We start from the raw sequence: 25,322 nt of genomic DNA on the forward strand, positions 1-25,322 counted from the left end.
CGCCGGAGAGGTTTCTTGGGGCAGTGACCCCCCTGCCCCCAAACTCGGGAGAAGATGCGGGCAGTCCCCAGGGTCGAGTCCCAGAGAAGCCAAGGTCTCTTCAAGCCACAGGTTTTCAGGGGGGAGAGGAGGAGAGACAGGGGAAGGGAGGAGAGAGAGGAGGAGGAGGAGGGGGAGGAGGGGGAGGAGGGCGTAATTGGGAGACTGAGGTGTGATGTGTCCACCTTCCCGGCCAGTGAGACTGCGAAGCAGCCACCGGGGCTGCCAGCCTCCGGGGCTCCCAGCGCAGAGGATGGGGCTGCTGGGCCTTCTCAATAGGAGGCTGGCCCTGGGGGCTCCGACCCCGACCCCAGCGGGAGTGCCCCTCCTCCCCTCTGGGGGCCAGCTTCTCCCGCCGGGTTTGGTGCCCACTCCCCCAGGGGGAGCGGCAGGTATGGGTCTGAGGCGGTGGGATGGGAACAGCCTTAGGAGGGAGCCTCCCTGCAGGGCAGGGGTGGGCTGGGCCAGGGCTGCGCTGCCTCTGCCTGGCTCCTAGCCCCCCTCCCTGCTATCTGGCCACAGAAGGAGGGGTGACATCCAGACTGGCAGCAAACAGTGGGTGCAACAGCTTGGGGCCAGTCAGGGGTGGGGCGGAAGGGGCAGCGGGGGCTGGGGAGGACCCCCATGGAGCCCCGAGAGCCGGCCTGAGGCGGGGACGCAGAGCGGGCTGCTGGGCGTGGGCAGTTTCCTCTGAGCTGGGACAGTGAGGCCCGGTGGTGGAGGGCCCAAAGAGATAACTAGTGGGGGTCAGGAGGCCCATCACCCGCCACCCCCCAGGGCAGCAGCCAGTCCTGGAGCCTCCGGGGCCTGGGAGAGAGCCCGGCAGACAGGTCACGTGCCCGCTGGCCCCACGCGGCTCGGTCAGGCCGCCGTTGCCCATTCTGCAGGTGAGGAAACAGGGACACTGGTCGGTCATCAGCTCAGAACGACCCAACCGGTGAGTGGGGTCTGAGTCTCTGCCCGGACCCACGCTCAGGGCCCCCCGCCCAGCCCAGCGCACCCCCATAGCCAAGTCTCTCCTGTTCCTTCCACAGAAGGTGGGGATGTGGCTTTGGTCAGGGGCTGGTCCTGGGGGACCTCTTGGGGAAACCCCTCCTTCACTCACACTCAGCGTGGCTCCCTGGGGGTCTCTGTGCCCCCAGAGTGGGAAGAGAAGGGAAAGCTGGGTGTGGTTTTATTTACCTGAAGAGATGAGTGGGAGGGCAAAGCTCTCACCTCCAGGCCTTCTCACCTTCCTGAGCCACATCAATCCACAAAGTCGTCTGCCATCCCTGCCCCCACAGACAACGGGGGACCCTCCGCCCTGTCCCCTCAGCACCTGGCTCCCAGCCCGCCCGCCCCAGGGAGCCCCCAGGCCGGAGCTGGCCTGGGGAGGGTGGTGGGAGCCCCAGCCCTGCAGAGCTGGCCGCGTCCAGGGCTGGAATCGAATGGGAAGATGTCAGAACTAGAACGGCTCTTAGCGCTTCCCCATCCATGGATGCGGCCTCACAGCCAGTCAGTGGTGCGGGGGGACGGGGCGAGGGGGGGGACAAGTACGGGTGTCCAGACTCAGAACATACCCAGCCTGCCCTCCCCTCTCTGCATCCGCCCAGGCCCAGCCCCCTGAGCATTTCCATTTTCCACATTCCTCCCACCATTTGGGGCCCATTTAAACGCTGCCTCTGCCATAGAAACTTCCCCCATCGACCGCCCCACTTGTACTTGGTGCTGGCTCTGCCCTCGGGGTGCCCGTGTCCTGGTGCCCACATCCCCACCGGCCCAGCTCCCAGGTAGGGTAGGACATGCTCCCTCCTCCTGACCTTCATCCTGAGGAGAGGCAAAGGGAGGAGACAGCTCAGCCTGGGGTTTGGTGTGTGTGTGTGGGGGGGGGCGGTCAGCAGGGCACAGCAGTGCCATAAGGAGAGGTGGGTGTGGGGCATGCCACCTAACGCTATCTGGGCACAAGGCCTCTGAGCCTGAGCCCCGGTTTCTATCCGTGAGGGAAGAGCCTGCTGTCACTGGCCAGCCCCTGGCCCAGCCCGGGTCCCCATGGTAACAGATGCCAGCAGTCCAGCTTGGCCGTGGGGTTCAGCCAGGCCACTGGTGCCAGGGGGCTCAGGGGCATGGCTTGTTTCACGGTGTGACGTCTGCTGCTCCTGGTCCCTTCCCATCCCACACCTGCAGGCTTGGCGTTGACGCAGCTTCTCCTTTCCCGCCAGGGAGGGGCCCGCGGTGCCCCCGGCGGGGAGGCAGCGTGGACAGTGGTCAGGCCTGGCCTCTGTCCCCGTCTCGGGGCCTGGCTGCTCAGGCTGTGGCTGTGTGGCCTGTGGCCAGTCCCTCACTTCTCTGCTCTCAGCTTCCCAGTTTATAAAAAGGAAACAACCACTATGGATGCTGTCAAAACTGTCAACTGGGGTGAAGGACACCCCCTGGGAAGCACCCAATATCCTCACAAGAATGGGGGAGGGGAAAGAGACCCTCTTAAGTGGTCCAGACTCAATGTACCTCAACTTTGCCGGACTTTCTCCCTTGACCAGAGGGAGCCGGGAGGAGGGGAGAGGGCAGGGTCATTAACATGTATGGGGGGGGGGGCAGGAGGTGATAGGGGAGGTGAGAAGTAGCCTGGGCCGCACAGTGGTTAATCCTCACTCCCCAGTGACAAGTTCGATGCCCCCAGCTGGGATGTCTCACACCTGTTGGTCCTAACAGCCCCGCCGGTGCAGACACAGCGCACAGAGCCCACCTGCAGGCCTGCCACTGGCCTCCTGCTTGGACCCCAGCCCACACTTTTCCTGCTGAGACCCAGAGGAGCTAGGGCTGCGGGTGGGGCAGCGGGGAGGGCCCTCAGCAGTGCAGGTAGACCCCATCTTTGCTCTGTGACCCCTACTGCCTGCCCCACAGGGAAGTCAAGTTAGCAACAGGGCAGCTGTTGAGTGCCCTTGTGCGCAGACCCGTGGCTGAGCCCGCGGACTGGGGAGAGGCCCCTGCGTGATGTGTGCTGCCCCGTCCTGGGGCTGCAGTGTGGCAGGCATTCTGGGCTCAGTGCTGGCTCCTGCTCCCAATTTATGAGACTTTCGAGTGATGGTGCTGCCTGCCCCTGCCTCGCATCCCCAGGGTGGCTCAAGACAAGGGCTCTGGGGAAGTGCATTCTGGCTCCTCCACTCGCTGTGTGACCTGGGGGCCGCGTTGTTTAACCGCCCTGTGCCTCACTCTCTACACCTGAGAGTTAGGGCTAATTACACCCACCTCCAGGCACGGCTGTGAGGACTGAAGGAGCGAGTCCTGGGAGACAGAGCGGTGCCCCGCCCACAGGGTCATCGCTGCAATCCTGCCAGTCTCCTTTCTGGCCAGACCTCCAAGCTTGTTCTGCCGCAGGCCCTTTGCACTCTCCGTTCCTGCTCCGAGGACTGTCCTGCCAGCTCCTCACTTGGCTGGCCGGCCCCTTCCTATCAACTGCTCCCTCTCCGCAACCTCAGACCTCCTCACTCAGCACTCTTCCACCCTGGACAGCAGCCCGTTTCACTTCCTCCAGCGCACTTGAAAGTGATTGAAATTAGGTTGTTGGCTTTTTTTAAAAAAAATTTATTTAAATTCTTTATTGTTTGAAGTATTACATAAGTCTCCTTCCCCCCCCCCCATTGACCTCTCCCGGCCGTCCCCACCCCCAGCACATGACCTCACCCCCTGCTGGCTGTGCCCATGGGTGATGCTCTGTTGTTGGCCTTTGTTCCCACTGGGCCTTAGGGTACTTGAAGGCGAGGACTTTGTCTTGTCCGCCCGGCGTCCCCGGGGCAGGGAGCCATGGAAAATGCCAGCTGCCCACCTGGACCCAGACCCGAACTGTTAATCATTCTGATTAACCTGAGGTTCCCGGCCGTGTTCTCATGTGGGGGCCGGTGCTCCCGTCAGCCCGTGGGGTGTAGACTGCAGGCAGCAGGAAGGCCAGCCCGCCCTCTGCCTCCTCAAGGAGAAGGGCAGAGCCGGTAGGAGGCCCAGGCCGGGCCGCTGGCCTTCTGTGCAAGTGTCCAAAGCCCTCCTCTGGGACCCAGATCTGGGGGTCCTGGGAGACGGCAGGGCCGGCTCCCCATCAGCCCACTGCAGGCCTGGCCAGCGGAGGTGCCGGGAGGGGCAGGGGCAGCCCAGCAGGGGCCCTACAAGTATAACCCGAGTCGGGGGCCATCTGCCTGTCGCCATGGATGAACTGGCTGCCAAGTGGCTCTGCAGGCCTGGGAGAGGGCAGGAGGCCAGAGCCACGCAGGGTCACTCACCCCTTTGCAATCCCCCGTCGGTCTCAGCTCCGAGAGCTGCCCGGGGAGCCTAGCATGGGAGCTGACAGTGCTCACCTGCCCACCTCCCATAGGAGACACTGGACAGCCGCCCTGAAGCCCACCGGCTCTTCCTGGGAGGGTTTCCTCGAAGGTGCGGGCCTCTGGGCTCCTGCCCAGCACAGACCCTCCCACAAGTGAGCAGGCGCTCGCCCTGAGCAGGACACACGCCTGGGAGAACAGCACCCGCTTGTGCCCCGAGGTCCCCACGGATGCACACCCTCGGGCTGGTCCCACCGGCTGGCCCTTCCCGAGCCGCCTCAGTTCTGTCCCCGGAAAACGGGGCCTGCCCGAAGGGAATGTGGGCGCAGGAGGACCCACAGCAGTGCTGGCTCCCACCCTCAGCCCAGGGGCAGAGGTCAAAGCTGGGTAAGGGGCTGAGACACTGGCTTCTTCCCTCAAAGACGGGCGGTGAGAGGTGCCAGGAAAAGAGAGGGAGGTGACGGAGCAGAGCTGGCAGGGCCTGGCGCCCAGGGCGGATGTGGTGGCACACGCCGCCCTCTGCTGGGCACAAGGGCTCACTGCAGCCGGCAGCAAGCAGGGCTCCTTGGAAGAGACGCAGACACAAGGTCTTGGCAAAGCAAACTTTATTGTGTCCCTGAGGTTGGGGCTCTTCCCTCCAGGTCCTGCTGAATCCGGAGAGTTGGGGTGAGGGGGTCTTGTGTTGCCCCCCAACAGCTCCATCACATTCAGACTCAGGTTGAGGGCCGGGAGGGATATTCCCTGGGCCCACGGTGCACCCCAGGGAGGCCCACTGTGCACGGTGGCCTGGCAGGCCCTCCCCCAGTCACGGTGGCATGCACTCCTGGCTTCTCATTTCTTGAGCACCGGCTTTTTCCCCTTGGGTGTGTATCTGGCCTATGGAGAGAGGGCAGGGCTGCAGGTCCTGGCGCCGTCCCAGAGACCACCACACGCCCCAGGACGACCAGCCCTTCTTATGCACTCACCTTGTTCACAGGGCTCTTGCCTTTAAGACTGGATCTGCAATGGGGGGCGGGGGGGGGGTGAGGAGCAGGAGGTGGGTGAGAGAGAGAGAGAGCTCAGCCTGTGCCCTAGCCCGGCCCTCCCGGTGCCCACACCGCTGAGCAGGAAGCAGGGGCTGTGCCTGGAATTCTCCTCTCCACCTGCCACCTGCCAGGGGCCACTCTGATTCCCTTTTTATTTATTTTTTTTTAACAAAGATGCTTTTTCGTAGGCTTCCACCTGCTCTCTTTCTTGTATTTACTACAAACATGTCCTTTTCATTATAAAAGTAATCATGTTGCACAAAATAGCAAATAAAGAACAGAATAAATTACTTATGTTGTTTCCTTCCCACCAACATTAACATTGTGGTGTATTTCCTCTCGGGGTTTTTTTTCCTCCTAAACATACTAGTATGGGCAATAAAATGAAAACGATTTAATATCCTGCTCTTGTTCTATCAACACGTCCCGGGTTGCGATCTTCATAGACACAGGCAGCAGCCATGGGGCAAACGCTCCGCAGTGGAACCCGTGCTGCCGGCCGCACTCGGCACGCTCCGCTCCCACTCGTGGTTCAGTCATCAGCGGGGGGTTCTCAGCGCACACAGTGCTCCCCGTATTCTGGACGGAACCCTTGGACAGGCATTGCCACAAGGGGAATTAGGTCAGATCATAAGCACGGTTTCCTGCTTCTCAAAAAGGTCGTGCCAACCTACTGCGGCAAGACGCCGCGTACCCTGGTACCCATACACACGCACACGCGTGCGCACACCAGGCACAGATGCCCTTCCTAGCACTGAATGCTTCGCCCAAAGCGTTCGGCCAAGTTAAGAGATGGAAAGGATTACCTGACCGCCTCCTCTTCTTTTTCCACTCTCTTTTTCTGGGGACCAAACACAAGCGTCATTGGATGGTTAGGGTGAGGGCCTGAGCAGACCCCGCTGCGCCCCTGGCAGGCCACCCTGGGCCCCCACCTCCTGCACCCTCAGCCCCGGCGGCCTGGCCAGGGGCCCTTCCCTCACCTTGGCCACGCTGGCCTGCTTCTGGGACGCCAGCCTCTTGCCTTGTTTGACGGGGGAGTCCTCTAGGGAAATGTCTTCATCGTCGTCATCGTCATCATCGTCATCTTCCTCCGACTGCTGATCCTCCTCCTCCTCCTCCTCCTCCCAGGAGAGGTCAGGAATGTCTGCACACGGGAGAGGAGAGGTGCCTGGGGGAGTCCCCGGAGGAGTGCACGTGTCTGCCTGCCCACCCGGGAAAGCCCTCCTGGCCTTCCTGACCAAGTGGAGGTGAGGAGGTGGGGGGGAGTGGCCTGGACAGCTCAGAGGGCCCATCAGAGGGTGGTAGAATGAGACAGGAGACCTGGGGGCAGGGAGGGGCGGGGTGGGGGTGGGGAGGATTCACCGGGGAAGGAGTGTGTGAGGGGAGGGGGGGAAGAAGGAGAGGAACCGGAGCAGCAGCTAAGGACTTCAGGCCTTATCCGCAGGGAAGTGGATGCTGTGGGGGTTTGGGGACAGGAGAGCACCCTGAGGACAGAGGCACAGCTGGACAGAGAAGAGGCCAGGGAGAGGCTATGGCAAGAGTCCACAGCACAGCGACCTGCTGGCCATGTGACCACTACAGCTAGGTACTTCACTTTGAGTTAACATTTAAAAAACATGTATTTTCACTGATTTCAGAGAAGAGGGAGAGAGAGATGGAAACATCAACGATAAGAGAGAATCGTGGATGGGCTGCCTCCTGCGCGCCCCCTTCTGGGGATGGACACCAGCCTCGAATCGTGGGAATCTGACGGCGACCTCCTGGCACACAGGCTGACCCTCAAACACTGAGCCACTCTGGCCGGGCTACGCTAACACTGTAAGTGCGTGCCAGCACTGGGCACCATGCTAACTGCCTTTCCTGAACACCCCATTCATTCCTCACCGCGCCTCTCTGAAGACGAAACCGAGTACACTCGTTCGCTCGTGTTCCAGGCGAGGGGCTGCGGCACGGGATGGTGAGCGAGGTGAAGTCCTGGGGGCAGAACTGCCTGTGGCCCTGCCGCCCAGGCTACTGGCCACCGTGCTGCCTTTGGGGATTTCCTCTCATCACTCAAGAGCTTCCAGTGTTGGGGTGTTTATCATGTGCTTGGCCCTGTGCACCCTCAGACCTTCCCCAGGTCCGAGCTCAGACTCACCGTAGAATTCCTGGCCACTGAGGAACACGGGTCCCGAGCCAGCCCGGAGCTGGAAAGTGACTGGAGGAGAGAGCTCCAGGCCCATCGTGACCTGCAGGCGGAGGGATGTGGGGGCAAGAGCAGAGAAGACAGGGTCGCTCGGGCGCCACCAGGCTGGGGGCTGGCCTCCTGCAGAAACACTCAGTTTAGCCCCCCAACCCCAACCACGGACAGTCGGCCCCTCCACCTTTCTGTCGAGGTGGACTCTGGCGGAGAAGAATGCGAATCTGACCAACTCATTCTTGCTAAGACCACAGGTGAGCTTCCAACCTCAGGGGCAGCTGTTAGCAGAGAAAGCTTACTGCTACAGACTAAACTGTGTCTCCCAAAGTCATACGGTGAAGCCCGAACCCCAATGTGATGGTATCTGGGGATGAGGCCTTTGGGAGGTGATTAGGGTGAGATGGCGTCATGAGAGTCATCATGGGATTAGTGTCCCTTTAAGATGAGACTAGAGAGCTCCCCCCGTGCCTCCCCCACTCCCACCCCCGTCCCCGTCCCAGGTGGGACAGAGGAGGCACCGTGTAGAAGCTGGGAAGAGCCCTTCCTAGGACCTGTCCATGCTGGCACCCTGATCCCACACGGACTCCGCACGGGTCAGATGAGCAAGCAGATGCAAATCTGCATGTGCAGTGGGACTTTTGTCTTATAAGTAACGTGGGAATATGCATATGAATAAAGGGTGGAAAAGATGAAAGCGCTAATCATAATTTTCAGTGGGTAGTACTGCATATTTTTAAAAAATATTTTTCCAGACATTCCAAAGTTTCTACCAAGTGGCAGGCCCACAGGAAGCATTGAATCTCCTTTACTCCACACCCATGGAGGAGGTGCCGTTACTTTACAGAGGAAATGGAGGCCGAGAGCGATTCACTTAGAGTTTCTGGTTCAGACAGGGAGCAAATAAGCAAAACCAAACTCTGCAGCACAAACACCTAGAAAGGCTGGGTGAAATGTAACCCCATGTTCTCTCTGCGTGGCTGAATATAAGAAGAAAAGAGGGTCCCCAGGCATCGGACGTGAGGCAGCCTGTGCGAGACGCTGCTGCAGCAGCTGAAGAAAATGCACGTGAGATAACACGCGTGCGCGGACGGGGGCCCACTGTACGGAGGCCAGCACCCTCGAAGGGCTGCATCTCAGTAAAAAGCCCCAGCGTGAGGCTCGAGGGGAGGAGACTAAAGAACCCCAAACCAACAGCTAGGAACTACACACCACCAGAAAAAGGTGACGGGATTAAGAAGCACAAATTGGTAGTCACAAAATAGTCATGGGGTGTAAAGTACAGCATAGGGACTAGAGCCAATAATCCTATATAATAAAAGGCTAATATGCAAATTGACTGAACGGCGGAACAACCGGTTGCTATGACGTGCACTGACCACCAGGGCGCAGACACTCAATGCAGGAGCTGCCCCCTGGTGGTCAGTGCACTCCCACAGCGTGAGTGCTGCTCAGCCAGAAGCTGGGCTCACAGCTGGCGACCACAGCGGTGGTGGCAGGAGCCTCTCCTGCCACCACAGCAACACTAAGGATGTCCGACTGCTGGCTTAGGCCTGCTTAGCTGTCAGTCAGACATCCCCTGAGGGCTCCCCGATTGCAAGAGGGTGCAGGCCGGGCTGAGGGACCCCCGAGTGCACGGATTTCGTGCACTGGGCCTCCAGTAATGTAATAACTATATATGGTGCCAGGTGAGTACTTGGAATGTCGCAGGGACCACTTTGTAAGTATAGGATTGTCTAACCACTATGCTATATAAATTGAAATGAAAAAAAACTTAAATATCAACTATAATTAAAAAATAAAATTTAAATTTGAAAAATGGTGTGGCTTGGGCCATTTTGGAGAGTTACTCAATTTTTCTGGGTCTCTCCCAGGTATATAGGAGATATGCATGCTATTAAACTTCAGTTTAAAAAAAAAAAAGAAAGAAAAGAACAAGAAACTACACACCACCACAGAAAGGCAACAAGAAAATGTTGGCTGGGATAGAGTGCTATCCCAGGACGCACCTGTCGCTAGTCTGCAGTCTGGATTTGCCTGGTGCGGACAGCCAAGCTGAGAAACCCACCTAAAATCCCAGGCTTGTGATGTTCCTGGGGTAAATGGCAGACGCAAACACAAAACTGCTTTCCATTCTTTTTACACAGAATTTTTTAGAGAAAACGAAACCCTGAAGATAATTCGCCGTCTAAAATTACAAACCAGCCCTGGCCAGTGTGGCTCAGTTGGTTGAGCATCGATTGCCCTCCCGTGCACCGAAAGGTCTGTGGTTGGATTTCGGGTCAGGGCACAGGCCCGGGTTGTGGGTGGATCCCCAGTAGGGGGCGTGCAGGAGGCAGACTATCAATGCTTCTGTTTCTCTCCCTCTCCTTTCCTCTCTAAAAAAAAATAATAAAACATTAAAAAAAAAGAAAGCACCTTCTTTAAAAATAAATAAATAAATTTTCAAGCCATACCAGAAGCAATCCTGCATCAGCAGAAGGAAACAAAATGATTGCACACGAGCACAAGCAGGGGCCTGAGGTAGGAGAATAACAATCCAGACTTCTAGGAAGTAAGGCTGATGGAAACCAAATAAATATAAAAGTAGGAATCAGAAACCTAATGACAATATATTGTGAAAAATAATAAAAATAACCAAATGCAGTTTCTATACATGAAAAAATATAAGAGTTGAAATAAACTGAACAAATGTTTAAAAAGCAGAATAAGCCAGCTGAAGCGAGAAGGTAAACTGGGAAACAGCTGTGAAGAAATTACCCAGAATGCATCACAGAGAGACAGACTAACAAAGTCTGAAAGAGAAGCTGAGACACAGAGGACAGGACAAGAAGACCCAATATGCATCTAAAGGGCTGGAGAGAATGGAGTCAATATTTAAAGTGAAAATCACCAAGCCCTAGCTGGTTTGGCTCAGTGAATAGAGTGTCAGCCTGCAGACTGAAGGGTCCCAGGTTCGATTCCAGTTCTAGGGCACATGCCTGGGTTGCGGGCTCAATTCCCAGTGTGGGGTGTGCAGGAAACAGTCTAAGCGACCATTACGACCGGACAACCAGCCGGTAGCCATCACACGCACTGACCACCAGGGGGAAGATGCTCAGCGCAGGAGCTGCCCTCTGGTGGTCAGTGCGCTCCCACAGCTAACCTCCTACAGCCAGCCCTCCTCCCGCAGTCCTTCCCCGTAGCCAGCCAACCTCCTGCAGTCTGTCCCCAACCCCACCCCACACTAGCAAGCCCCAATCAGGACTGGGTGAGACAGCCCTGATAGGCCCCAATTGCTGGCCAGGCTGAGAGAACACCAGGCTGAGGGACCCCACCCATGCATGAATTCGTGCACTGGGCCTCTAGTTAGCTTATAAGGAAGATAATTCTGAAAGTTATATGTACCAACAGCATAGTATAAATATACATAAAACTATAGCTTCAGTGATCAAGACAGTGTGAATTTGGGGAGATACCCAGGGATCAGTGGAACAGAAGACCTAGAAATAGACCCACACAAATATGTGCAACTGATTTTTGACAAAGGTGCAAAATCAGTTAAGTGGAGGAAGGACAACTTTTTCAACAAATGGTGCTGGAGCAATTGGACGTCGGAAGGCAAAAACAATCAACCTTGACCTGAAGCACACAGCATATACAATACCGAACTCAAAATGGATCTCAGACTTAAATGTAAAACATACATGTGAGACTTTTAGACAAAAAAATTAGAACATCTTTTTTACCTCAGTCTAGGCAAAGAGTTTTTAGACTTAACACCAAAAGTCATAAAAGAAAACATTGATAAAATGGAACTCATCAAAATGAAAAACTTTTGCTCTGTAGCAGCTCATGTGAAGAGGATGAAAAGACAAGTCACAGACTGGGGAGAAAATATTTGCGAACCATATATTTAACAAAGGAATCATGCCAAGAATACTAAAGAATTAGCAAAACTCCACAGCAATAAAGCAGACAATCCAATTAGAAAATGTGCCAAAGCCATGAACAGACAATTTTCTGAATATTCAGATGGCAAATAAACACATGAAGAAAATGTTTAACCTCATCCATCATTAGGAAATACAAATTAAAGGCACCATGAGATGTCACTACACTTATTTCAGCAGAATGGCTGAAATAAGAAAAAGTGACAGCAAGAAATGTCACTGAGAATGCAGAGACTCTTGACCACTCATGCATTGCTGGTGGAAATGTAAAACGGTACAGTCACTTTAGAAAACAGTGTGGCAGTTTAAGAAACTAAACATGCAGTTACCATACGACCCAGCAATTGCACTCCTCGGCATTTATTCCAGAGAAATTAAAACCTACGCTTACACAAAAATCTTTTACACAAATTATCATAGCAGCTTTGTTCATAACTAGTGGCCCGATGCACGAAGATTCGTGCAAGAATGGGCCTTCCTTCCCCTGGCTGCCAGCGCCGCCTTCGCTCCAGCCGGAGCCACCTTTCTGCCTTCCCACACTGCCTAGAGGCCTGGAGCGGCTGGGGTGGTGTGGAATGCCTGCATCGTCACCATGGTGATGACACAAGCGTCCCATCCTACCCCTGGCCGCTCAGCGCCTGTGTATGCAAATTAACCCAACATCTTTGTTGGGTTAATTTGCATACCCACTCCTGATTGGCTGGTGGGTGTCATGAAGGTATGGTCAATTTGCATCTTACTCTTTTATTAGTGTAGATATTTCCAAACTGGAATCCACCCAGTTTTCCCACAGATGAACGATTGAATTGTGATATATCTATACCGTGGAATACTATTCAACAGTAAAAACAAACAAACAAACAAACAAAACACACACAATCACTTGGGTGAATTTCCAGATAATTATGCTGAGTGAAAAAGAGTCAGTTCCAGAAAGGTTATATGTGTATGAGTCTATTTCTACAACCAAATTTTAGAAAGTGAAGACAGACTGGTAGTTGCTAGGGTTTGGGAGGGAGGAGGATGATAGGAGGGAGGTGGGTGTGGTACATGAGGGATCCCTATGGTGTCTAAATTGCTTATCTTACTGTGGTGGTGGATATATGAACTTCGGTGATAAAATTGTATAAACAAGAGCTCTAGATTGTATCAGTGTCAATATTCTGGTTTCCATATTATATTATAGTTTTGCAAAATGTTACCATTGGGGAAAAATGGGCAAAATGTACAGTGATCTCTGTATTATTTCTTACAGCTGAAAGTGAATCTATAATTATCTATAAAAATTCAATTAAATCATGAATAAAGCAAACAATAAAATTATAAGAACCCACTGAAAAACCATGATCATAATAGGTAATTTTAACACATTGTTTTTTGGTAATTGATAGATAAGGGAGACAAAAAAATATATAGATTTGAACAAAATTAATAAACTTGATTTAATGGACTCACATAGAATCCTATAAAGCTATCATACAGTAGGCCACAACTCAAGGCTCATCAAATACCAAAGGATTGATATTTATAAGGACCACATTTTCTGTTGCAATTACATAGAGAAGAAGAGTGATAACTCAACCTGAAAATTGAGGGATGCAGCTAAAGACATCCTTAGAGGGAAATTTATAGTAGTCAAAGTAAATAAAATAAAACTTATTTGGAAAAAAAATAAGCTAGAACATGAGTGGGCTAAGTATCTAAATGAGGAAGTAAAAAAAAAAAAAAAAAAGGAACAGACATAGCAGCACAATTTATAATAGCTAAAATCTGGAAACAGCCCAAGTGCCCATCAGTAAATGAGTGGATAAAAAAGCTGTGGTACGTTTATACCATGGAATACTATGCAGCAGTAAAAAAGAAGGATCTCTTACCCTTTGAGACAGCATGGAGGGACCTGGAGAGTATCATGTTAAGTGAAATAAGAGTCAGAGAAAGACAAGTATCACATGATCTCACTCATGTGATCTAAGTAATAAAGTAAACTGATGAACAGAGTAGATCCAGAGACATGGAACAGAGTGAGGAACCTCAGAGGGAAGGTGGGGAAGGGTGGGTGGGAGGGCAGTAATCAACCAAGGACCTTATATGCATATATGCATACATGCATAACCCATGGACACAGACAATGGGGTGGTGAAGGTGGGGGTGAATGGGGGGAAAATGGGACATATATTATACTTTCAACAATAAATAATTATTTTTTAAAAAGAGAAAGAGGTCAGAAAATATCAGATAACAAGAGAAATTAATAAAATAGAAAATAAGAAGTAATAGGAACATCGATGAAACCAAAAGCTAGTTCTTTGTGGGGAAAAATAGACTAACTCCAGTGACTGAAATTAAGGGAGCAGGGGAAAGAAAAGATGATAAACAATACTGGGAATTCAAAACAGAGAGATATAATAGCAGACATAGTTGTGATTAACAATATTCTCAGCAAATAACATAAAACAATATTTTGAAAAAAATAAGTGATCAAATGACTCAGAGGAGACATTTGATTTAGGCCAAGTAAGTAACAGGGACTGAATTTACTTTTCAACTTGAAATGACTAAAAAAATCCAAACAGCCCTAGCCGGTTTGGCTCAGTGGATGGAGTGTCGGCCTGCGGACTGCAGGGTCCCGGGTTCGATTCCGACCAAGGGCACATGCCCAGGTTGTGGGCTCGATCCCCAGTAGGAGGTGTGCAGGAGGCAGCTGATCAGTGATTCTCTCTTATCATTGATGTTTCTATCTCTCTATTCCTCTCTCTTCCTCTCTGACATCAATAAATAAATATATATATTTTAAAAATCCAGCCCTAACTGGTTTGGTTCAGTGGATAGAGCTTCAACCTGCAGACTGAAGGGTCCCAGGTTCGATTCCGGTCAAGGGCATGTACCTTGGTTGCGGGCACATCCCCAGTGGGGAGTGTGCAGGAGGCAGCTGGTCGATGTTTCTCTCTCATCGATGTTTCTAACTCTCTATCCCTCTCCCTCTTCCTTCCTCTCTGTAAAAAATCAATAAAATATATATTTTTAAAAATCCAAACTTAGTAGAGGAAAAATGGCTCTCAAATCATTAGACATTAGTCAAGGAAGAATCCCTGAGAGATGGGGCACAAATGAGATGAGACCTATGGTTGTCCAAATTCCTTCCTGGACAGTGCAGGGACGGGGAACACAGGCCGAGCCCAGTGATCTCCCTGAAATGAGAAAATGGAAGTGGGATCCCAGGGAAGCCAAGGCACCCAGAGTTCCCGGAGGAGAATGCAGGAGGAGGGAGCTGCAAAGACAGAACTCCGGTGACTCCGGAGATCTGGAGAAAGCCCCCCCTGAGCATTCAGTCCAGTAGCGATCAGCACCTGCCTGTGAGGAAACCACGCGAGGCTGGGGAAAGAGTTCGCACAGAGTCCGAGAGGGAGCCTGTTTCTAACAGCTGGAGTGGGACATCGCATAACTGCTGGGCCACCTGCTGGGCACTGAGAAGGGTCTTGCCACAGTAGTGGGTATGTGGGGGAATTAACCAAACTACACACAGCTTCAGTCCCACCAAACAAAGCTTAAAAACAAGGCGCAAAAGGATCAAATGGCATTTAAGTAACCTGACTGCATCCCAGAATAAAAACTACAGGTAAAATTCAACAAGGTAAAATTCATGTCCAGCATCCAATTAAAATTTACCAGACACACAAAGAACCAGGAAGCCACCACTCAAAATGAAGAAAAAAAAAATTCAATCAAAATGATGCAAATGGTAGAATTAATAGACAGTAAGATTAAAAGAAGTGTTATGACTGTAGTCCGTATGTTTAAGAAACTACAGGTAGACAAGTTAGTCATGGGGATGTGAGGTACAGCATAAGGAATATAGTCAATACCAGGTGGGTACTTGAAAGATCAGGGGGATTACTTTGTAAAGGATATGATCGTGTAACCACTAGGCATACACCTGAAACTCATATAAAATAATGTGGAACGTAAACTGTAATTGAAAAATAAAATTAAGAGAAACGAGAGGTAAGAGTGAAAATCAATGAGACATGAAAGACTCAAATAAAATTTGTAGAGTTGAAAACTACAATATCTGAAATGAAAATACACGGATGAGGTTAACAGCATATTAGATACTACAGAAGCAGTAATGATACATAGACTATCCAAAATGAAATACACTGAGGAAAAACACTTTTAGAAAAATGAACCGTACCAACAGACTTTGGGGCAATTTTAAGGAGCCAACTATATATGTAATTGGATTCCCCAATGGAGATATGAGAGAAGGGGGTAGCAGGAAAAATATTTGAAGAAATCACGGGCAAAAACTTTCCAAATATGGTGAAAACAATAAGCCTCCATATCAAAGAAGCTCAATGAACCTCAAGGCATTTCATAATCAAATTGCTCAAAACTGACAATAAGGAGAAAATCTTAAAAGCAGCCAGAGGTAAAAAGACATTACATACAGAGCAGTAAAGACAAAGATGCTAATAGATTTCTGCCAATTATGCAAGCTATGTTTGGAGGAATCTAGCAATGTTTCTCAAATGTTGAAAGTTAAAACACTCAACCTGGCCAGTTTGGCTCAGTGGATAGAGCGTCAGCCTGTGGACTGAAGGGTCCCGGGTTCGATTCCAGTCAAGGGCAAATGCCCGGGTTGCTGGCTCAATCCCCAGTAGGGGGCGTGCAGGAGGCAGCTGATCAATGATTCTCTCTCATCATTGATGTTTCTATTTCTCTCTCTCCCTCTCCCTTCCTCTCTGAAATCAATAAAAATAAAAGTCAGCTGAGAGTTAAAAAAAAAAAAAGGTCAAGTGAAATAAGGACTTTTCAGATATACAAAAGCTGAAAGAATTCATCACAAGCAGGCCTGCATTACAAGAGATGTTTAAGTCCTTCAAGCAGAAGAAAAATGATATCAAATGGAAACTTGAATTTACACAAAGGAATGAAGAATACTAGAAATAGTAAATATGTAAATGTTTTATTCTAATTCCTAATCTCTTTAAAATATAGACTGTTTAAAGCAAAGACAATAACATTGTAGTGAGGGGTTTATAGCATATGTAGAAGCAAGAGTTATTACAATAGTACAAAGAAAGAGAAGTGAGAAATAAAGTACGCTGTAGTAAGAGACGCATCATACACGAAGTGGTACAATAGTATTTTAATTAAGTAAAAAATGCATATTGTAAACTCTAGAGCAACCACTAAAAAATAACAAGGCGATGAGGTATAAGCCAACAGGAGAAATGAAAATGTAATCATAAAAAACAGTTAATCCAAAAGAAGGCCAGAAAAGAGGAAAAATGGAGCACAGGTGGAACAAATAGAAAAACTAATAGCAAGATGATAGATTTAAACCAAATTTAGTTGATAATTACAGTAAATATTAATCATTTAAATACTCAAATTAAAAGGCAGAGTTTATAAGTTTGGATAAAAAAGTAAGAATTACATGGTATCTAGAATAAATCTACTTTATACATAAAGATACAGAGGTTAAAAGTAAAATGACAACAAAATAATAAAACAGGAAAAAGCCCTGGCCAGTGTGGCTCAGTTGATTGAGCATTGTCCCATGCACCAAAAGGTTGCTGGTTTGATTCCCAGTCAGGGCACATGCCTGGGTTGTGGGCTTGATCCCCAGTATCGGGTGTGCAGGAAGCAGCCGATCGGATTGATCGATGTTTTGTTTTGTGTTTTTTTTTTCTCCCTCTCCTTTCCCCTCTCTTTAAAATCAATAAAAACATATTTAAAAAAAAAAAAAACAACAGGAAAAATACCACAGAAACACGAATGAGAAGAGAGGTAGATTGACTATATTAATCAGATTAAGTGGACGTCACAAAAACTACCAGGGATAAAGAGGGGCATTTCATAATGATGAAGGGCTCAATTAACCAAGAGAATGTAGCTACCTTAGAAGTATATGTGCCCAATAAGAGCTTCAAAATACATGGAAGTAAAAACTAGCAACTGAAAAGAGAAATAGACAAACTGCAATTATTGTTGAAGACTTCAACATTCTCCTTCAGTGATTAATAGATCAACTAGACAGATAATAAGACTAGAGAAGACTCCAACAAAACAACCAACCAACTCGATATAATTGACATTTATAGAGCAACACACCCAACAAAATGAGAACACACCTCCTTCAAGTGTGAATGAAATATTCACCAAGATAACACACTCTGGGTCATAAAACAAGTCACAGCGCAGGTTAGACTGAAATCATATAGAGCATGCTCTCAGACATGATGGAATCAAACTAGAAATCAATGAAAGGGTCTTAGAAAAGCCCTATTATTCGGAAAATTTAAAATATACATACTTCTAAATACCCTAGGGGCTGAAGAAGGAAAACTATACAATAATTTCAACTGAATGAAAACGAAAACCATACTTGACAAAACGTGCGGGATGAATAAAGACCTGAATAGATAGCTCTCCAAAAAAGATAAACAAATGACCAATAAGCACATGAAGAGATGCACAGCATCATTAGTCATCAGGGAAATGCAAATTAAAACCACACGGAGCTACCAGGTCACACCCAGTAAAATGACTAATCCAGATTACAGACAATAACAAGTGCTGGGGAGGATGCTGGAATCCTCGTACATTGTCGGTAGGATTGTACACAGTGTGACTATTTTGAGAAACAATCTGGTAGTTCCTCAAAATGTTATACATAAAACTACCACATAGGACCCAGCAATTGCACTCCAGGTATATGCTCAAGAGAGGTGAAGGCATATGCCCATTAACAACTCTGCACATGAATGTTCGTAACAACACTCAGAGTAGCCAAAAAGTTGAGGCAATCCAGTGTCCATCATCCGCTGAAAGGATAAGTGAAAGGTGCTATATCCATGCAATGAATAGTCTTGGACAACAAAAAGAAATGAAGCACGAATACGTGCTACAACGTGGATGAGCCTTAAAAGCAGTATGCCAGGGGAGAAGAGCTGGTCATAACAGACCGTACATCTTATAATTTCGTTTATATGAACTGTCCAGAACCGGCAGATCTAGAGAGACAGAAAGTAGTGGTTAGTGCTGCATGTGATTTTTGAAAGAAGTCCTATTCTGAAATTTATATGGAAATGCTAAGCACCTATAATTGTCAACACAATTTTGGAAAAGAAGAAGAAAGTTGGAAGATTAATATAGTCAATTTACCTTATTTTAAGACTTATTATAAAATTACAATAATTAAATCATTCTATTATTGAAAACAGGGTAAACATATAAAGCAATGAAACAGAACAGAGATTAGAAATATATGCAGTCATATGCAGTCAATTGATTTTTGACAAAAATGCTAAAATAGTCTTTTCAAAAAATGGTACTAGAACAATGGATGTCATTTTGGGGGGTGGGGGCAAGTTCCTTTATCCTTATTTCATACCGTACCAAAAAAATGATCTTGAAATGGATCATAGACTTAGATATAAGAACTAAAACAATAGCACTTCTAGAGGAAAACATTTGTGACCTTAGGTAATGATTTCTTAGGATACCAAAAGGATGAACCATAAGAGAGAAAAAAAGTTAGATTGGACTATCAAAATTAAAAACTTGTGCTTTTCAAAATACACTATTACAGCCCAGCCAGTGTGGCTCAGTGGTTGAGCATCAACCTATGAACCAGGAGGTCATGATTTGATTCCCCGTCAGGGCACATGCCCAGGGTTTTGGGCTCGATCCCCAGTGTGGGAGGCAGCCAATCAATGATTCTCTCTCATTATTGATGTTTCTATCTCTCCCTCCCTCTCCTTTCCTCTCTGAAATCAATAAAAATATATTTAAAAAAAAAACAAAAACACTATTACGAAAATGAAAAGGAAAGCCATGCACTAGGAGAAAATATTTGAAATATTTTTTATAAATCTCTTGTCTCCAAAATATATAAAGAACTCCTACAACTCAATAAGAATAACTCAATTTAAACATTGGCAAAACAATTAACAATTGAATCTAAAAATCAAAATAAATGAAGGAGTCTAATGAACAAAATAAACTGATCAATAAAATAGAACCAGAGGCATGGGAACATGGAACAGACTGAAGAATCTCAGAGAGAAGGGGGTAAGGGGGGTGGGACAGGAAGAGATTAACCAAAGAACTTATAAGCATACTAGAGGCCTGGTGTACGAAATTCATGCACTGAGGGGAGGTGGGGGTGTCCCTCAGCCCAGCCTGTGCCCTCTCGCAGTCCGGAGCCCTCGGAGGATGTCCTACTGATGGCTTAGGCCCGCTCCCCCGCCACTGCGCTTGCCAGCCATGAGCCCGGCTTCTAGCTGAGCGGTGCTCGCCCTGTGGGAGCGCACTAACCACCAGGGGGCAGCTCCTGCATTGAGCACCTGTCCCCTGGTGGTCAGTGCGCATCATAGCAACTGGTTGTTCTGCCATCAGGCTGAAACTGGCTCTCCAACATCCCCCGAGGGGTCCTGGATTGTGAGAGGGTGCAGGCCAGGCCAAGGGACCCCACCGGTGCATGATCAAGGCCGGGGAGGGATGTGGGAGATTGGCCAGCTGGGGAGGGACCATGGGAGGGATCCAGGGTGTGTCCAGCCCGTCTCACTCAGTCCCGATCGGCCGGACCCAGCAGCAAGCTAACCTATCGGTTGGAGCATCTGCCCCCTGGTGGTCAGTGCACATCACAGAGAGTGGTTGAGTGGCCTTAGCGTATCATTAGCATATTACACTTTGATTGGTTGAATGGCTGACTGGACGACCAGACACTTAGCACATTAGGCTTTTATTATATAGGATATGCATTACCTGTGGACACGACAATAGGGTGGTAAAGGCCTGGGGTGGGGCAGGAACCAGGTGGAAGGGGATAATGGGGGCGGGGGGGGGGGGAGTGGTGGACATCTGTAAGATATACAAATGACCAAAAGACATTAAAAAATGATCAATATTGCCCTGGCTGGTATGGCTCAGTTAGTTGGCCATCATACTGTGCACTGAAAAGTTGCTTGTTCGAATCCCAGTCAGGGCACATACCTAAGTTGCAGGTTTCATCCCCAGCTGGGGTACGTGTGGGAGGCAGCCGATCAATGTTTCTCTCTCACATCGATGACTCTCTCTCTCTCTCTCTCTCTCTCTCTCTCTCTCTCTCCCTCTCTCTTCCTCTTCCCAACCCCCTGCAAAAAGAAAACATATTTTAAAAAATGATCAACATCACCAGTTATTAAGAAAATCAAAATCACAATGAGATGCCACTATCTAGGTACTGAATAGCTAAAATTAAGACTGACGTGCATTAGTGAGGATGTAGAGGACTGTACTTCTCACACATTGCTGGTGGGAATGTAATTTGGAAAGTAGTCTGGCAGTTTTGTACAAAGTTTAACACACATTTGCTACATGATACAGCAATTCCACTCCTAGGTACTCAAGAAGAATGAGGAAATATGTCCATGCAGATACCTACACCTAAATTCATAATAGTATAAAATCGAAAACTACCCAAATGTGCATTAATAAGTGAATGAATAAACAATTTATATATATATATATATATATATATATATATATATATGCATATTTTCATAGATTGGAATATTACTCAGATATAAAAAAGGAGCACATTGTCATCTGATCAACAACATGGATAAACCTCAAAAGCATTATGCTAGGTGGAAAAAGCTGGGCACAAGAGACTATGCATTGCAAGCTTCCATTTAAATGAAATTCTGGAAAAGGTAAAACTATAGTGACAGAAAGTAGATCAATGGTCTCAGAGGCAGAGGTAGGTGGAAAGGATTGACTGCAAAGAGGCTTAAATGCGGTGGTGGTGACATAAGTATAAACATTTGTCAAATGCATCAAGCTGTACATTTACCATTGGTGAGTCTTGTTCTAAATCACATCTCAATAAAGCTGGTAAAAGACGGACTCAAAGAAGTAACCCGGCTGATGTGGCTCAGAGGTTGAGTGTCGACCTATGAACCAGGAGGTCACAGTTCAATTCCTGGTCAGGGCTCATGACTGGATTGTAGGCTCAATCCCCAGTAGGGGGCGTGCAGGAGGCAGCCAATCAATGATTCTCATCATTGATGTTTCTATCTCTCTCGCCCTCTCTGAAATCAATAAAAATATATTAAAAACAAGAAATAGAAACATCTGAGTAGATCATAAACTTAAATAAATCACAGTAACTTAAAAACAAACCAGTCTCACATAGTTCAGTTGCTTATTCACTCACGCCTTCACTACAGATAGAGTTCCTACGGTACACCAGGCACTGTTAGACAGGCAGTGTGGGTAAGGCAGCAGACAAAACAGGCCAAGTCCTTGCTCTCCTGGAGGTGATGGTTAGGGAGGAAGAACGCACACATGAAGACTGATGCCAGCGGTGGGTCCTATGCGGGGGAAAGGGAGGGTGGGCTGGGAAGCCGAGGGGATGCTGTTGTGGTCAGGAAAGACCTCTGCGATGAGATGCCATTCGAAGAAAGACCAGATGGAAGTGGGGGACAGGCGTAGCCCTGGCCCCGGGACTCCGAGGAGGGGTATTTGGGAGTTTTCAAGGTGTAGTCAGTGAAGCGTGTGGCTTCAGCAGGATCAGGGAGGGGAGAGCAGCGAAAGTAGAGGCCAGAGAGGGTGCTGAGGGCCAGAACATGAACGACCTTGGATCTCATTCTCAACGAAATGGGAAGCCAATGACCTAAGCAGAGAAGCAACACAGCCTGACTTCGTTTAAGAGAATCTTGCCGGCAGCCATGTATAGAATAGACCAGAGGCTGGGAAACTTCCGGAAAGGGCTAGATGGTAAATCGTTTACTTCGTAAACCCTAGGGTCTGCGGAGAACACTCAACCCTGCTGTTACTGCATGAAAACAGCCATGGATAATGTGTAAGCGAAGGAGGATAGCTGTGTTTCAATAAAACTTGACAAAAACAGGCAGTGGGCTGGATTTAACCTTGTAGTTTGTCCACCCCTGGACCAGCCTATAGGGGACCAAGGGCTAAGGCAGGTAGACCAGTGAGGAGTCCCTGCAATAAACCTGAGCGAGAAGTGATGGTCCCCTGGACCAGGTGTAGCAGGGAGGTGGGATATGGTCAGATCGGGGAAGGTGGGGCCAACAGGATTTGCTGGTGGGTCAGACGGGGGGTGTTGCAGAGGGAGGCTCTGTCCTGCCTGAGGAACTATGCCCTGGGAGAGGATCCGGTTGGGTAGGGAAAGAGATTATAGGTAAAAATCAAGAATTTGGATTTAGATTTGTTACGTTTGGGATATCTCTTAGATATCTCCTAAATATATTCAGAGGTTGGGTTTACACAAATAAATTTCAGAGTATTCACTTTGTATAGATGGTCTTTAAAACCACGGGAACGAATGAGATCTAGGGCGATCTCAGAGGGAGGGGAAAAAAAGGGGTTTGAGGACAGTCTTACAAGGTCAGTCTCCCAGATTTTCAAGGACAGATCATCCTAGTCTGATAGTCACTGCCCCCCCACACAGAAGAGTACACTCCACCCTCAGGTCATGAGGCCAGCAGGCCTTGATACTCAGATAAGGAAGTTATAGGCCAACCTCACTTAGGAGTATATACATTTTAAAAAAAAAAAGTCTTACTATATTAACAAAGCAAATCTAGCAGTTTATAATACGATCAAATTGTGTTTATCTCAGGAATGCAAAGTTGGCTGAATATTATTCTATTAATATAATTTACCAGAAAGAAGAACCTAAGATCATTTGAATAGAAGTGTTTGATAACCACTCTTGATTAAAAAGAAGAAAACCTAATTTTAAACGCAGAGCAGGACGGGATGGGGACTTCCCGAAGCTGACAAAGCGTGTCTACCAAACCTGTCATACTTAACGGAGAAGCGTTAGAAGCATTTCTTTAGAAAGAAATCAAGACGGAAACAAGGCCATCTACCATTATCGCTTTCTCTGATACGATACTGGAGGCCCTAACCACTGTAGTAGGATTTTAAACAGGGACACAAACACTGCCATTATTCACAATGGTGTTTTGCATAGCAAACACAAGATAAATTGTTAGAAATGAGAGAATTTCTGGAGACACAATCAATATGTAAGTCATCAACAGTGTCCTGACACCATCAGGAAACAGTTGAAATACGTGATTTAGAGGAGAAGCTATGTAACCACCACCCCGCAGCTAGTAAAGGGCGGGCTGGGATGGAGCCGGGATGAGTTCAGGCTTTTAGTCACGGGCCATACGCCCTCTCTAGCGTGGCTACGCTGCGGCAGGATGCCCACCCGCCGAGTGAGCTGAGCAGCAGAGTCCCGGGCCTGCAGGCAAGGCTCACCGTGGGCAGGACGGAGGCCTGCAGCGAGGCGATGGGGATGGGCTTGGTCCTCTTCTCCTCCTGGCTTGCTGGGGGCAGGATCTCCACGAGGTTCATCTCCCCTTTGACTTTCTCCCCCAGGCAAATCTGAGAGGGCAGACCACAGCCCCCCGAGGGCAGAGGAGGGAAACCTTGATGCATCTGTAGGGATCAGACTCCCCGCTCCCCTCCTCCCCGCCTTGGGGTTGGGGGGCACCCACCGTATTGAGCAACACCTTACAGTCCTTCCCCTCCTTCTGCGGTTTGAAGGTCCAGGTCCGCTTCTCCTGGTTTAACTCACCGCCTGGAAGGGAGAGGCAGGGAGTGGGGGGCCCTGTCCTCCAGGCAAGTCCTCACCCGGCGGACGCGCCAGCGTCCCGTGCGCACTCACCCCAAAGCAGGGCTGTCCCGGCCTTGTCCGGGGTGCTGGTGCGGCTGCGGTTCATGGCGCCGGGGGAGCCGGCGGTGCGCTGCGGGGAGGCCCGCCCCGGGCAGCCCGGAGAGCGGCTAGGACCCAGCCGCCCGCCGCCCGCCCCGCACGCAGGGGAAGTGCGCGTCGTGCGCTCCGGGCCTTGTCCGGGGTGCTGGTGTGGCTGCTGGGCGGCGCGCGGCGCCCCGGGCCCGTCCTCGGAGCGCTCCCTCTGGGCTCTCACGCCGGCCGAATCCCGCCTCGCCGGCCGCCCCCCGCAGCTGTTATGAGGCCTGCGGAGGGCACGGATGGTGTCTCATCAGCCCTAAAGGGAGGCCCTTCTCCGCGCCCCTGCGTCTCCGGGGCACCTGGACGGCCAGTGAAAACGCACGTGCTGCCGGCCCCGCCGGCTTCCCATGGAGCCGGCCGCCCGGGGCCCAGGCGTTGGCACTTGTGACCGTTCCCAGGTGGGGTGGGTGCTGCGGCGCGGGACGCGCGGGGACCCACGGCACTTAGGGGGCCTCCAGCGCCCGCCGCCCCGCTCGGAGAGGCTTTGCCACCGGAGGAAGCCCTGGCACTCGCGCTTCTTTGTGCTCACCGCTTTCTTCTTGCTTCCACTTCCCCGCCCTCCCCACCCAGTGTGGGTCCCGGGAGAGGAGAGCCCCGTTTCCAGAAGGATGGGTTCTCCCGGGGCCAGGAGCGGGTGTGGAAGCTGGTGAGGAATCGGAGAGAGGGACGCCGTCAGGGCCAGTCCTTTAACAAACAGCAGAGCACAGCGCCTGGCCACGGGGGAACTCGCCTGGCACCCTCATCCGTCCCTCCCATCCCGGGACTCCTCGCCCTGATGTAAGTTTCGCTGATTTTCAGCAGAGGCGCCAGCCGTTCTCCGGGGAAGGGTTAGTCTTTCCCGAGGGCGGTGCTGGAGGATGTAGCTGGATCCGTCTCTCTCTGGAACCCTGGTTGGAGCTTCTGCTGTGCAGGAACCAGCTTTTTTTTTCTTCTTCTTTTTAAAATGTCAATTTTATTGAAAAAATAACTTACAAGAATGTACTCATTTAAGGTGTATGATTAGATGCATTTTAACAAATGCACACACCTGTGTAGGCCTCTCCGCAGTCGTCATTTCCATCACGCCCCCAAGTTTTCTTGTTT

At 49.7% G+C, this 25,322-nt stretch overlaps 1 protein-coding gene across 1 annotated transcript; it reads right to left on the reverse strand.

Annotated features, from left to right (window-relative positions):
• Positions 1-4,913: 4,913 nt before the first annotated feature.
• Positions 4,914-24,734, reverse strand: NPM2 (nucleophosmin/nucleoplasmin 2). The gene is made up of 8 exons (XM_008151565.3): positions 24,153-24,734; positions 23,983-24,065; positions 23,744-23,869; positions 7,488-7,578; positions 6,331-6,494; positions 6,157-6,191; positions 5,291-5,324; positions 4,914-5,201 (listed from the first exon to the last, which is right to left on the reverse strand). The coding sequence occupies exons 1-8, from the start codon at positions 24,205-24,207 to the stop codon at positions 5,157-5,159; spliced, it is 633 nt and encodes a 210-aa protein (XP_008149787.2). The 5' UTR covers positions 24,208-24,734; the 3' UTR covers positions 4,914-5,156.
• Between the last annotated feature and the right edge of the window lie 588 nt (positions 24,735-25,322).

The sequence above is a fragment of the Eptesicus fuscus genome, chromosome 6 (genome assembly GCF_027574615.1).
Source record: "Eptesicus fuscus isolate TK198812 chromosome 6, DD_ASM_mEF_20220401, whole genome shotgun sequence".
NCBI classification, from domain to species: Eukaryota; Metazoa; Chordata; class Mammalia; order Chiroptera; family Vespertilionidae; genus Eptesicus; species Eptesicus fuscus.

Bases quoted from the DNA above. Each gene is read 5' to 3' on its own strand.
- NPM2 (XM_008151565.3), bottom strand. From the start codon at position 24,207: ATGAACCGCAGCCGCACCAGCACCCCGGACAAGGCCGGGACAGCCCTG. The intron at 24,066-24,152 runs GTGAGTGCGCAC...TCTCCCTTCCAG, and splicing joins CGGGACAGCCCTGCTTTGGG to GCGGTGAGTTAAACCAGGAG. The intron at 5,202-5,290 runs GTGAGTGCATAA...CTCTCTCCATAG, and splicing joins GCAAGAGCCCTGTGAACAAG to GCCAGATACACACCCAAGGG.